Here is a 13,979-nt window from a genome sequence, read left to right on the forward strand (position 1 = left end):
TGATGTGGTGTATATGGAGTTCAGTAAGGCATTTGATAAGCTTCCACACAGTAGGCTATTGCATAAAACACGGAGTTTCAAGATTGAAGGTGATTTAGCAATTTGGATCAAAGATTGGCTAGCTAAAAGAAGACAGAGGATGGTGGTTGATTGGAAATGTTCATCCTGGAGCTCAGTTACCAGTGGTATCCCACAAGGATCTGTTTTGGGGCCACTGCTGTTTGTCATTTTTATAAATGATCTGGATATGGACGTAGAAGGATGGATTAGTAAATTTGAGGATGACACTAAGGTAGGCAGAGTCGTGGATAGTTCTGAAGGATGTTGTGGGTTACAGAGGGACATAGATAAAATGCAGAGCTAGGCTGAGAAGTGGCAAATAGAGGTTAACGTGAAAAGGTAGTTCACTTCGGAAGAAGTAACAGGAAAGCAGTGTACTGGGCTAATGGTAAAATTCTTGGCAGTGTAGATGAACAGAGAGATCTCAGTGTCCAGGTGCATAAATCTCTGAAGGGTGCCACCCATGTTGATAGGGTTGTTAAGAAGGCATATGGTGTGTTGGCGTTAATTGGTAGGGGGATTGAGTTTCAGAGCAACGGGGTCATGCTTCAGCTGTACAAGACACTGGTAAGGCTACACCTGGAGTATTGCGTATAGTTCTGTTCACCGCATTATTGAAAGGATGGGGAAGCTTTGGAAAGGATTCAGAGGAGATTTACTAGGATGTTGTCTGGTATTGAAGGAAGGTCTAATGAGGAAAGGCTGAGAGAACTGAGGCTGTTTCATTGGAGAGAAGAAATATGAAAGGTGACTTCACTGAGACGTGGAAGATAATCAGAGGGTTAGATAGGGTGGACAATGAAAGCCTTTTTCCTCAGATGGTGAAGGCTAACACGAGGGGACATAGCTTTAAATTGACAGGTGATAGATTTAGGACAGATATCAGGGGTAATTTCTTCACTCATAGAGTAGTAGGTGCATGGAACTGCCTGCCTGAAACAGTAGTAGACTCGTTGACATTAAGGGCATTTAAATGGCCATTGGACATACGAATGGATAATGGAACAGTGTAGGTTAGGAAGACATCAGATTATTTTCACAGATCTGTGCGACATCGAGGGCCAAAGGGCCTGTACTGCACTGTAACATTCTATGGTCTATGTTCTATGTTCTATATTCAATTGTTGACAGGTACCCATATGAGAATAAATAACAGGATGGAATAAAGTTTTAAACTGAGCTTGACATTCTTTTTTAATCAAATCCTTCTCCTACTCTCCCGGATATGGTATCACATCTTGGGGTATGAATTAGAGGCACTTGACAGCCATCTCACGCTTCCTCTGAGAGGTCATTTTCCATTTTAATTTTTTCACAGTAAGTAGGTATTACTGACAATGCCAGTATTTGATACCTGTCCCTCATTAAATAGTTCATTTGGCCATTTCAGAGGGCAGTTGAGAGTCAACCACATTTAGTTGTGAGTCTGAAGTCATAAGTTGGCCAGGATAGGTAAGGATGACAGGTTATCTTCCCTAAAGATCAGCTGGGTTTGTATGACAAATAGCTTCATGGTCTGAGACTAACTTTACATTGCAGATTGAATAACTGTGGTTTTGAAATTGTATTTACTGGTGGGATTTGACCGCATGTCCCCCAGAGCTGCTACTGTGTGAAGCCTATATAAGTTGGGCAGTGATCTATTGTGATGTATTTTCAACCAACTCTGAAATCATGCTGAGCCCTATTAAAAGCTGTTAATTAAGTCTATAAATCCTATTCAGAGCCATATCATTGTTCATACGTCTGTTCTAAAGGCATGAAATGCAGTTAAGGGCAATTTAAACCCCAGTTTAATCAAATAAAGAGCATGATGAGCCTTCTAAAGGCTTCTGTGGTACTATAGCAACATTCTCATCTCTCCTCCATCCAGGTTCAAGTCTCGCCTGTCCATGGAGGTGTGTTGTAACCCTGTGTACAGGGGGAGTAAAATATATTTTCGCAATATATGCCTTTTAAAGTAGAGAAGAAGAATTCTATGCACTGTTCCCATCCATGCAAAACTGAGCTGGGTTTTCTGAGGGCTGGTAATTGTACTCAAATTGTCTCTTGTCTCCTTTTCTTATATTCAGAAAGGCCTCTGCATTTCTGTTGGGGAGATTTCAATCAAAGTTCATTCAGAATCAAGGAGCATATTTTAAATCTGAGCAGTCCCTTATGGGGGAGGATATGGAAGGGAAGGAAAACTACAGGCACTTTCTCACAGCAGTCAGCCAATGTGCTCTGTGATTTTAAAGTCTAGCATCACTGACAGCCAATCCAACAGCTCCTTTGGATAGATGAATATGTAATGGTAAGCAAGAGATTAGGTTGCCAGGAGGGCAGGATGCTGGGTAAGCAGAGTGCCAAGTGTTAATGGTGCCAGGCAGATAGAATGCCAGATGCCAGGTGTCTGAAATTCAGGGAGGTTGGGGTGTATGGAACCGGTGCACCAGGTAAGTAAGGGTCCCAGGGTGTGAAGTGGAAAGGAGGCTATGTATGTGATGGAGTTTTTAGGGTAAGGTTGGGTGGGCAAGAAATGATGGGTTGACAGTGTTGTGTTGGGGATGGGGTGGGTGTCTAGTCCTGGGTGGGAAGAGTAGTTGATGTGTCGCAGGATGGGGAGGGGTGAAGGGAGGGTTGAGGGTGGTGTGGAGGTGGGTAGGGTCTGGTAGGCAGAGGCAAGAGCTTTTCACCCCCAGCCGGAAAGAGGAATGTCTGATTCCAGGTAGAAAGAGGGGTGTAGAATCCTGGGGCATTGGGAGAGCAGATGATGAGTGGTGGCATTGGTGTATCCAGCCATGGGGAGGGGTGTGGTTATTGAGTCTGTTGGCAGGGTTTGGAGGGTATGGTTAAGAGACAGGAGCTTAAAGTGCTGGAGTTGAGGTGAGCTGTTGGTTCCTAGGGGTAGAGTTTGATCACGGGGCTGTCAGTTCTGGTGATGGGTGGGTGCTGGCTTTGTGATAGTGGATGTCATGTTCTGGGGATTTCTAGGCATTAAGGACAGGTTTCAGGTCAGGCTCTGAGGTAAGTTAAGTTATCTGGAGGAAGTTTAATTGGAATTTTTGTGGTACATTGACAAGTCAGTGCAATAGTTAGTCAAGAGTTGGACCAAGTTTGTAATAACTACTTAACTGCAGTGAAACCCTCCAAATTTTCTGATTTAAATGGACGCTTTTGGAGGGTTGCAGTGCAATGGAATTACCCAGCGGAATCTTCAACTTCCGTTCAATTCCCTTGGAATCTGGTGCATCAGTGATTTGCAGGATCCTGAGCCACAGAGTTCCCGTCGTTGCTGTAGAAATGAGTATCCAACCATTGGAAATCTGGGCCAAAATACAGTTTATATTGTATACAACAGTGTATTGGAGGAAATAACTGAAAGAATGGCAGGGGGAATGCTGGGTGGTGAAGTGGGGATAGGTGAAGACTGGTAGAGGGTATGACTAGGTTGGTCAAAAGGAGGAATGAATTTGGTTGGTGGCAGGCAGCAGTGGAAGGGAGAGGGAGGGGCTGGGAAGGGAGTCGGGTGGATGGGGAGGGAGGCTATTTGAAATTGGAGAACTCAGTGTTGAATCCACCAGGCTGTAGGGTGCCAGGCAAAAGATAAGGTGTTATTCCTTAATAGAAGCTGTGATTTGTTTTGGCAATGGAGGAGGCCAAGGATGGTCATGTCAGAAAGGGAGTGGTTGGGGGAATTGAAATGGGCTGTGACTGGGAGGTCCGGTCAGCCCCTGCTGACCCAGCTGAGATGCTCCCCCCACACCCATCCCCCGTCCTGAAGAAGGGTTACACCGGAAATATTGACTTGTGCATCTTCTGGTGTGGCCTGGCTTGCTGTGCTGTTCCAGTCTCCTGCTTGTCTACTTTGGATTCCAGAATTTGCAGGGTTTTTTTGTCTCTGATGTGACCAAACAGACCACTTGGTTATATTCAAGAAGCAACTCACCACCACTCTCTCAAGGCATCTCAGCCATGGCTAACAAATACCAGCTTTGCCAACAATGCCTTTTGTTACAATGTTGTCATGCTGATAAAATGCAGTCTATTCATCTTTAAAGTTTCGTCAGTTAACTTCAAAGATTCAGACTTTGAGGTTAAAAGAGAAACGCGGTGGGGCATTTAAATTGATCCGGCCCTATAAAGGTTATATAATTAGCGAGTCTTGAGAAGATTTGTAGCTCAGGATGAGGTTCTGGATGTAGGTTTGCTTGCTGAGCTGGAAGGTTCATTTTCAGATGTTTCAGAAACAGAACAGGAAATAACATCACCACAGGAAATGACGTCCCATAGGAAATGACAAAAACAACCAAGGAAACCTAAACACATTAATAGAAAGTGGGCCAACCACCAGTGCTTCATCTGGAAGCTCACTAATGATATTACGTAGTATGGTGACAAAATATCTGAAAACAAACCTTCCAGCTCAGTGAGCAAACCTACATCCAGGTTATATCATTATTTACAAGGGAATAAAAATGATTTGCTTGGAATGTACATGTCATCGTGAGAACGTCAATTATCTCTGCCTAAAGGACAAGAACTACTTGAAGACCTAATTCTGAAATTTGTTCCACAAAAAGGGAGATTGACACCACTCCCTCCCCTCCCCCAACTACCTCACCCCCACCCCCCATGATCCACCATCCCCACCATCAATTTCAAAGGATCACAGGGAACTCTGGCATTGGAATATGTTGCAGAAATGGAATAACTCCATTGTGGGCCAACACCCAATTATGACATTCTCAACCCATCAGAAACATTGATTACAGGCCTGTAGTTTTTGCTACAGAGCAGATACGTCCAAGAATCTGGAGTAACATCCAAGAACGTGCAGTGATGTTAAGTATAATGACTCACTCTCTCTCCCTCGCTCTCTCTCTCTCACTCTCTCTGATACTTTGACTTGGAGGTGCCAGTGTTGGACTGGAGTGGACAAAGTTAAAAATCATTGTGGTTTTGTTCGCCGAGCTGGGAATTTATGTTGCAGACATTTCGTCCCCTATCTAGGTGACATCCTCAGTGCTTGGGAGCCTCCTGTGAAGCGCTTCTATGTGGTTTGTCTCTGCTGCTTCTGGTTGTCAGTTCCAGCTGTCTGCTGCAGTGGCCGGTATATTGGGTCCAGGTCAATGTGTTTGTTGATAGAATCTGTGGATGAGTGCCATGTCTCTAGGAATTCCCTGGCTGTTCTCTGTTTGGCTTGTCGTATAATAGTAGTGTTGTCCCAGTCGAACTCATGTTGCTAGTCATCTGTGTGTGTGGCTACTAAGGATAGCTGGTTGTGTCATTTCGTGGCTAGTTGGTGTTCATGGATACGGATCGTTAGCTGTCTTCCTGTTTGTCCTATGTAGTGTTTTGTGCAGTCCTTGCATGGGATACTCATGCTGGGTATTGGGTCCTTTGTCCTGGTGAGTTGTTGTCTGAGAGTGGCTGTTGGTTTGTGTGCTATTATGAGTCCTAGTGGTCGTAGTAGTCTGGCTGTCAGTTCAGAAATGTTCTTGATGTATGGTAACGTGGCTAGTCCTTTGAGTTATGGCATGTCCTCATTCCGTTGTCTTTCCATTAGGCATCTGTTGATGAAATTGCGCAGGTATCCGTTTTTGGCGAATACATTGTATAGGTGTTCTTCTTCCTCTTTTTGCAGTTCTGGTGTACTGCAGTGTGTTATGGCCCTTTTGAACAGTGTCTTGATGCAACTTCTTTTGTGTGTGTTGGGTTGGTTGCTTTCGTAGTTCTGGACTTGGTCTGTGTGTGTGGCTTTCCTGTATACCTTTGTGGTGAATTCTCCTTTCGGTGTTCTCTGTACCATCACGTCTAGAATGGGAGTTGGTTGTCCTTTTCTTCCTCTCTAGTGAATCGGATTCCTGTGAGTGTGGCGTTGATGATCCGGTGTGTGTTTTCTATTTCTGTGTTTTTAATGATTACAAAGGTGTCATCCACATAAAAATCACACAACACCAGGTTATAGTCCAACAGGTTTATTTGGAAGTACTAGCTTTTGGAATGCTGCTCCTTCATCAGGTGGTTGTGGAGGTTAAGATCGTGCTCACAGAATTTATAGCCAAAGGAATCCAGTGTCGTGGAGACGTGATACAGTGAACAATCTTAGATTAAAACTTTCATCTTTTATAATGGGATATGCTGGTTTCTGTTCTGTTGATATGTAAATCCCAGAATTTCTTTCAAATTATATTCTCAAGTTTGCTCAGCTTTTTAAACAATCAGTGTGAAGTCTGTTTGTGCCCCAATGTTATGTCAGACTGACAAACCCTCTGCACAGTTTTGCAGAGTTTAACATGGACTCGTGCAGTTTTTGAGCAAAATAAAATGTAATTGTGCAAAAACAAATTAATTGCATAACCTTATATGTGTGCACATGTAGGAGTGACAGATTGGGTGTGCATGTGAGTGTGCGCGGATGGATGTGAGCGCACGTGATGGAGTGTGTTTGTATGTATGTGTGTGTGTAAGTTTGGTTAAGCGTGTGTATCAGTGTGATGGGGTATGTGTGGAGGATGCATGTGTAAGTGTGAGCATGGGAGGGTATGTGTGTGCATATGAGAGAGAGCTTGTGTATGAGGGAGGGTCTGTGTGGGTTTGTGAGTATGTAGGTGTGTGTGTGTGTGCGTGTGTATTGTGCAGTGAGCCACGGTCCCGGTTGAGGCTATTCCTATGGATACCGAACTTTGCTATCAGCTTCTGCTCAGCAACTCTGTGTTGTTGCTTGTCCCAAAGTCCGCTTTGGAGGATAGTCACCTGAAGGTCCGAGGCTGAATGTCCCGGATCACTGAAGGGTTCCCCGACTGAGAGATGATTGTTGTGCAGTGCTCATTCATCCATTGTTATAGCGTCTGCTTGGTATCGCCAATGTGTCATTCCTCAAAGTATCCTTGCCTGCAGTGTATGAGATAGACCACGTTGGTCAAACCCACATGAGTACCCGCCACATATGTGGTGAGAGGTCTTCCCATGTGTAATGGTTTTACCCGTGTCGATACTCTGACATGTCTTGCAGCAGCTGCTGTGGCAGGGTTTGCATGGTGTTGTTGTCCTGAAGGCTGTGCAGTTTGCTACGAATCATGATCTGTTTAAGGTTTGGTGGTTGTTTAAAGGTGAGAAGAGGAGACATGGGAAAGGTCTTGGCGAGCTGTTCATCCTCATTGATAATGTGTTGCATGCTGCGAAGTACATGGCGTAGTTTCTCAGCTCCTGGTAAGTACTGGACAACGAAGGGTACCCTGTCGGTTGGAGCCTGTCTACTGAGGAGGTCATTATGGTTTCTCGCTATGGTACATTGGAAGTGGCAGTCGATGAGTTGAGCATCATACGCCATTCTTATGAGGGTATCCTTGTGCACTTTCAAGTGTCTGTCATGTTCCTCTTCATCCAAACAGAGCCTGTGTATGCAGAGGGCTTGTCCATAAGGGATGGCTGTTTCAGATGGTAGCTAGAGAAGTGTAGCATTTTGGCGTTATCTGTGGGGTTGCGGTAGAGTGAGGTGCTGAGGTGCCCATCCTTGATGGAGATGCATGTGTCCAAGAATGAGACAGATACTAAAGAGTAACCTATGGTAAGTCTGATGGTGGAATGAAACCTGTTGATATCACTGTGTAGTTATTTCAGTTACTCCTCACCATAGCTTCAGAGGAAGAAAATGTTGTCAATATATCTGGTGTATAGTGTTGGTTGGAGGTCCTGTGCAGCAAAGGAGTCTTGTTTGAACTTGTGCATGAAGATGTTGGCATATTGGGGTGCAAATTTGGTCCCCATGCCCTGGGCTTGACATGTATGTTCAAGCCGTCAGGAAATATGTGAATGCCAGATTCATCAGCTGCACCCACAAGGTAGAACAAAACATGTCCAATCACAATGCAATGTCATCATGTTCTCAAAATAACTCACAACATTGTTATCAAATCAGCAGATAAAGGAGGAGCCAATGTTAGATTAGATTAGATTACATTACAGTGTGGAAACAGGCCCTTCGGCCCAACAAGTCCACACCAACCCGCCGAAGCGCAAACCACCCATACCCCTACATTTACCCATTACCTAACACTATGGGCAATTTAACATGATCAATTCACCTGACCAGCACATCTTTGGATTGTGGGAGGAAACCGGAGCACCCGGAGGAAACCCACGCAGACACGGGGAGAATGTGCAAACTCCACACAGTCAGTCGCCTGAGGCGGGAATTGAACCCGGGTCTCAGGCACTGTGAGGCAGCAGTGCTAACCACTGTGCCACCATGCCGCCCACAAATTGTTCAGGATAGAACAGATTAAGGAAGTGTACCGACAACTGAACAACCAGGAACACTACAGGCAACTCCCAGGCGATTCAACCAAAGAACACACCCGTGAACTCAAAACATTGATCAGAACTTTTGATCCAGTCCTTCAGAATTCCCACATACTTCTCATGTAGGCAACTTCTACTGCCTTCCAAAGATACACAAAGCCAGCACATCAGGACGTCCCATCGTATCAAGCAATGGGATCCTCTCTGACTGTGTCAAAGGCATCTTGAAACCCATTGTTCAGGGGATTCCCCAGCTTCTGTCCTGAAACTTCAGATTTCTTACAGAAACTCAGCACCCACGGACCATTTGAATTGAGAACATTCCTCATCACAGTGAAAGTTAAAGCACTCTACACTAGCATCTCCCACAAAGACGGCATTGCGGCAACAGCCTCAGTACTCAATACCAACAACAATCTCCAAGTACCATCCGACAAATCATCTGCTTCATTCTCGGCCACAACATTGTCACCTTTGACAACCAGTTTTCCATCCAAACACACGGAACAGCCATGTGGACCAAATTTGCACCCCAATATGCCAATACCTTCATGCAAAAGTTTGAACGAGACTTTTTTTCTACACAGGACCTCCAACCAACGATGTACACCAGATATTTTGATGCCATTATTGTCCTCTGGACCCAGGGCGAGGAGTCACTGAAAGAATTACACAGTGATATCAACAAGTTTCATCCCACCATCAGACTTACCATGAATTGCTCTTCAGTATCTGTCTCATATTTGGGCACATGCATCTCTATCAAGGATGGACCTCTCAGTACCTCACTCTACCGCAAACCCACAGATAACCTCACCATGCTACACTTCTACAGTTTCCACCCAAAACATATTAAAACAGCCATCTCCTATGTTCAAGCCCTCCACATACACAGGATCTGTTCAGATAAGGAGAAACATGACAGACACTTGAAAATGCTCAAGGATGCCCTCATAAGAACGGGGTACGATGCTCAACTCAACAACTGCCAGTTCCAACTTGCCACAGCAAGAAACCAGAATGACTTCCTCAGGGGATACACACAGGCTGGAACAGGCAAGATATCCTTCATTGTTCAGTACTCCCCAGGAGCTGAAAGACTATGCCAGATTCTTCGCAGCCTGCAACACATTATCTATTAGGATGAACACCTCGTCAAGACCTCCTCACGATTCCTCTTCTCGCCTTTAAACAATCACCAAACATTTAACAGATCATGATTCGTAGCAAACTGACCAGACTTCAGGACAACAGCGTACAACCCTGCCACAACAACCACTCCATGATGTGTCAGAGTATCGACACGGGCAACACCATCAGACATGGGGACACCGGCCACCATGTACACGATGAGTACTCATGTGAATTGACCAATGTGGTCTATCTCATCCGCTGCAGGCAAGGTTTCCCCAAAGTATGGTACATTGGCCAGTCTGAACAGATGCTATGAAAACAGATGAATGGGCACCACACAACAATCACCAGGCAGGAATGTTCCCTCCCAGTAGGTGAACACTTCACTGGTCCGGAACATGGGACAAGCAGCAATGCAGAGCGGCTGAGCAGAAGCTGATAGCCTCAACCAGGACTTTAGGTTCATCACACACACACACACACACTATCACACACAATCTGTCATTCCTAGATGCGCACACATATGAGCTTATGGACTAAATGTGTTTTTGCAGAATTCCATTTTATTCTGCTCACCAACAGCATGACTCAATGTAGAATTCTGTAAAACTATATCACAGGTTTATCAGTCTGACGTAGCATTGGAGCACAGACAGACTTCGCACCTATTGTTTAAAAAGCTGAGCTATCTTCAGAATGTAATTTTAAAAAGTTCTGGGATTTCCATATCAAATAACAGAAACCAGCATATACCATTATAAAAGATGAAAGTTTTAATCTAAGATTGTTTACTGTATTACATTTCCATGACACTGGACTCCTATAAATTCTGATCTTAACCTCCACAACCACCTGATGAAGGAGCCGGGCTCCAAAAGCTAGTGCTTCCAAATAGACCTGTTGGACTATAACCTGGTGTTGTGTGATTTTTATCTTTGATGCTTGATTGTGCAAACATGGTCAGCCTAAACCACAGTGACTTCAAATTAAAACTTTAGATCTCTAAGACAAATAAAGAACCCTCAAGAATATGTTGTTTAGCGTTTTATCATGTACGTGTGCATGTGTGCCCAAGCTTATGAAAGTGTTTACTTAATGTTGCATTTTTCAATTAATTTTCTTGGTTTAGTTGCTAATAAATTTGATCTTTGACTTGAGCAAATTTTGTTGATTGCCTCCAGACTGCTCACAGCAAAGTTGCAAGCTACATTTTTTAATTCAACAGAAGCATAACCTTGTGCAAAAAGAACTTAAATGTTTTTTTGTGACTAACCCAGCAGGTTGAACAGAGAAGAATTCACCCCTTCTCTGCTCACTGAAAAAATACATGTTTTTATACACAAAAATATTTGGCCGTCCAAAAGATTACTAGGAGAAAATAAATTAAAATTAACTCTCCATTCATAATATATTCCACTCAGGTTCTATTTGTGTTATGTGAAGTGACCCAAATTAGACATGAAAAATGAATCTATTTCTTCTGCTATTTTCGAAGGGTGGGTCATTGTTAATACAGTGGGGCCTAATTGCATTTTGTCAGAAAAGAAACATAAATACATTATTCTGTCCAGTGCAGGAACCTTCTCTTCAGGTCAAAGCTAGTTACCTTTGTTTGCTTGCTGTGTGATTTCTTTTTCAGCTCCATCTGAGGTGGTTCTTTCATTTGATGTGGGTAATGGACCATTTGAGGTGACTGTGAAATCACCTACGCATTTGAACGACAATCAGTGGCATTATGTTGAAGCAGAACGAAACATCAGAGAGGCCTCCCTTCAAGTGGATCACCTGCCAAGGAAAGCTCAAGAGGCCCCCTCTGACGGACATATCCAGTTGCAGCTCAGTAGTCAGCTGTTTGTCGGTAGGAGCTCATTGTTTGCTATTGGCCTGTCATTCTTTCTGACAGTGACATATCGATGTCAAGGTCCATTCAATTCAGAAGACCATGATTTTTCTTTGCATTATTTAGACTGTTTAAGAATGTACAGTTGAAAAGGTGAGCACATGTAGGTCACTGAACCAAGTTCATTGTCGTAACAAGTAATAACCAAGAAATGAACTTGTGTGTATCTGACCGAAAATAACACTTGCAATTTACATAAAGAGCTAATGTTAATGGTTTTTATATTTGTTGCCATCTTGCAGTATTCCCACATTAAATACATCACACTCTGGGGATGATTAATGCATGCATTAAAATTTAACACAGGTAGAATGTTGAGTAATTTATGGGTGACAATAAGTGAAGTAACTGGGAATGGGGCCCTATGTAAACAGGGAGTACCAGCTCAAAAGTATGCACACAATTTACTGTTCAGCCTTAAAGCATATAAATATTAAGATTTTATTTGAATCTACAATTACAAAAACATTTTAGTGGCCTCCTAGTAGTTCCTGGGGTTATTAGGGGCTGCATTTTCATGGAGTTTCAAAGAGGTGAGAAAATGGCAGGCAGGATCTGATTCCAGGATTCCTGATCTCACTCCTGGATTTCCTAATTTCCACCAGTTCACTGTTAAAGTTTCAGCAGGATGTTACACAGCACGACCTCACACCCAGCACTCCCGGCTTAGCTTGTTCCACTGTGGGAATGAGCATTGTATTGTGTTCTGCAGTTTTCATGGAGTCAGGTCAGCTTTGAAGGATTTATGGCTCATGGTCCCTCATAATCTCTATGCCAAACTGTGGCTCTCTATTCACCTCACCCAAGACCCTGATACCCTCCATTCTAAGCTATGACACTCCAGATCCATACAATGGAACCAATGAATCATAAGTGACGATAGAATTTAAAAAAAAAATTAAGTGTCAATCATATCGACTCTTCAAAGAATCAGTAGCAGAAACTGCAAGCACTTGAAACTCTTTTATCTTAAGTTGTTAAGCATTGGCAGATTGTCTGAGCAAAAGCTGACAATCAATTCTCTCCCTAGTTGGTGTGCATTTGTCTCCAGGATATTTGACCTGTTGCACTATTGATTTTATTATTTCCAGTAACACAAGGATCTGGACATAGATATTGTGATATTAAAGAATCTAATAGACAGTATTACTATTATGTAGAAACATTATCAGGCGTATCGGTGTCTGGGCTAACATTAATATATTAAGTTAAATAAAGCAACATGCTTCCAATAGCATGTCATACCTCAAGTGATGTGAGGTAAGAGGGAGTATGCGCTTTTTTGTATTCTCGGGTTATGTGCTATGTACAGTCTAATGTATGAGCATATCTCTGAAACATGTACTGACATAGTGTGTCTCTTAAGTATTTTCAACTGGTGGCAATATTGAACAGGTCAGATTTCAGAATGAAGCCTGGCTTAATAGATCATATTTTTATTTGTTCCAGTTGGTTATCATGGTGATAAGGGTATTCCGTACCCCAACTACTCACTGTGTGGAAAACAATGCTTAATCATTCTTGTTTTGTTTATGTATTATTTTAAATCTGTGCCCTCTTTTTTTTTATGAGCAAGAGCAGCTTCTCCTGATCTACTTTATCCAGCTAGCTTGTGTTCTGAAAACCTCAGTCAAATCTCCTTTCACCCTTCTTTCAAAGGAGAAAAGCCCCAGATTCTTCAACCTTTCCTCAGAATTTAAGTTTCTCATTCTTGATTTGGAGATGCTGGTGTTAGACTGGGATGTACAAAGTTAAAAATCACACAACACCAGGTTATAGTCCAACAGGTTTATTTGGAAGCACTAGCTTTTGGAGCGCTGCTCCTTCATCAGGTGGTCGTGGAATATATATGCTGTATGACTGTATGATTCTATATCAAGATTAGGGTGGTGCTGGAAAAGCACAGCAGGTCAGGCAGCATCCAAGGAGCAGGAAAATTGATGTTTCAGGCAGGAGCCCTTCATCAGGAATCAGACTTCCACCTTGTCTGTGATTCTATAGTTAATCAACTTCTTGTTCCTATCCACTTTTATCTCTACACATAACTCCCAAAGCTCTGGTTTGTCTACAGCCCAACCTTCAATTACTGCTTGTTCAAAGAGTTGTTTAATATAATACTTGCCAGTTTATTTGCTTTTTAAAACATTCAGCAATTCTTTAAAGCAGCTTTTCTCATTTCAGTTCACAATTTGAGAAAAACATAAAAATTAAAAACCAAAAGAGAAAATGCTGGACAATCTCAGCAGGTCTGGCAGCATCTGTAAGGAGAGAAAAGCTTCACTGGAACATTGCAGCCGGCCCAGGACAGACATGTGGGCATGGGAGCAGAATTGTGAGTTGAAGTGGCAAGCCACAGGAAGGTCCGGGACCTGTACGCAATCAGGAACAGCATCTCATCTTCCGACTAGGCACGTTACAGCCTGCCGGTCTCAACATTGAATTCAACAACTTCAGATGATTATCCCATCTCGACCCTTCTGTTTTCATTCTGCTCCGTAATTTTATTTCATTTACTTTATTTCCCCCTTTTTTAAATACATTTTTTCACTGTTCTGTACCTCTTATTTCTTGATTGTCTCTCTCTCGCTCCCCACTCTCT

The 13,979-nt window shown here is 43.1% G+C and overlaps 1 protein-coding gene across 2 annotated transcripts in view; it reads left to right on the plus strand.

Moving 5' to 3' along the window:
- LOC122551779 (contactin-associated protein-like 5) overlaps positions 1-13,979 on the plus strand; it is an 888,067-nt gene that overhangs the window by 581,943 nt on the left and 292,145 nt on the right. For both annotated transcript variants that reach the window (XM_087989329.1, XM_043694242.2), the window contains exon 17: positions 11,120-11,338. In XM_087989329.1, coding sequence (XP_087845455.1) covers positions 11,120-11,338 — 219 coding nt within the window. The remainder of the gene's footprint in view (positions 1-11,119; positions 11,339-13,979) is intronic.

The sequence above is a fragment of the Chiloscyllium plagiosum genome, unplaced genomic scaffold, assembly GCF_037043375.1.
Source record: "Chiloscyllium plagiosum isolate Xiang-an unplaced genomic scaffold, Cpla_swu_hap1 HiC_scaffold_7, whole genome shotgun sequence".
Classification (NCBI taxonomy): domain Eukaryota; kingdom Metazoa; phylum Chordata; class Chondrichthyes; order Orectolobiformes; family Hemiscylliidae; genus Chiloscyllium; species Chiloscyllium plagiosum.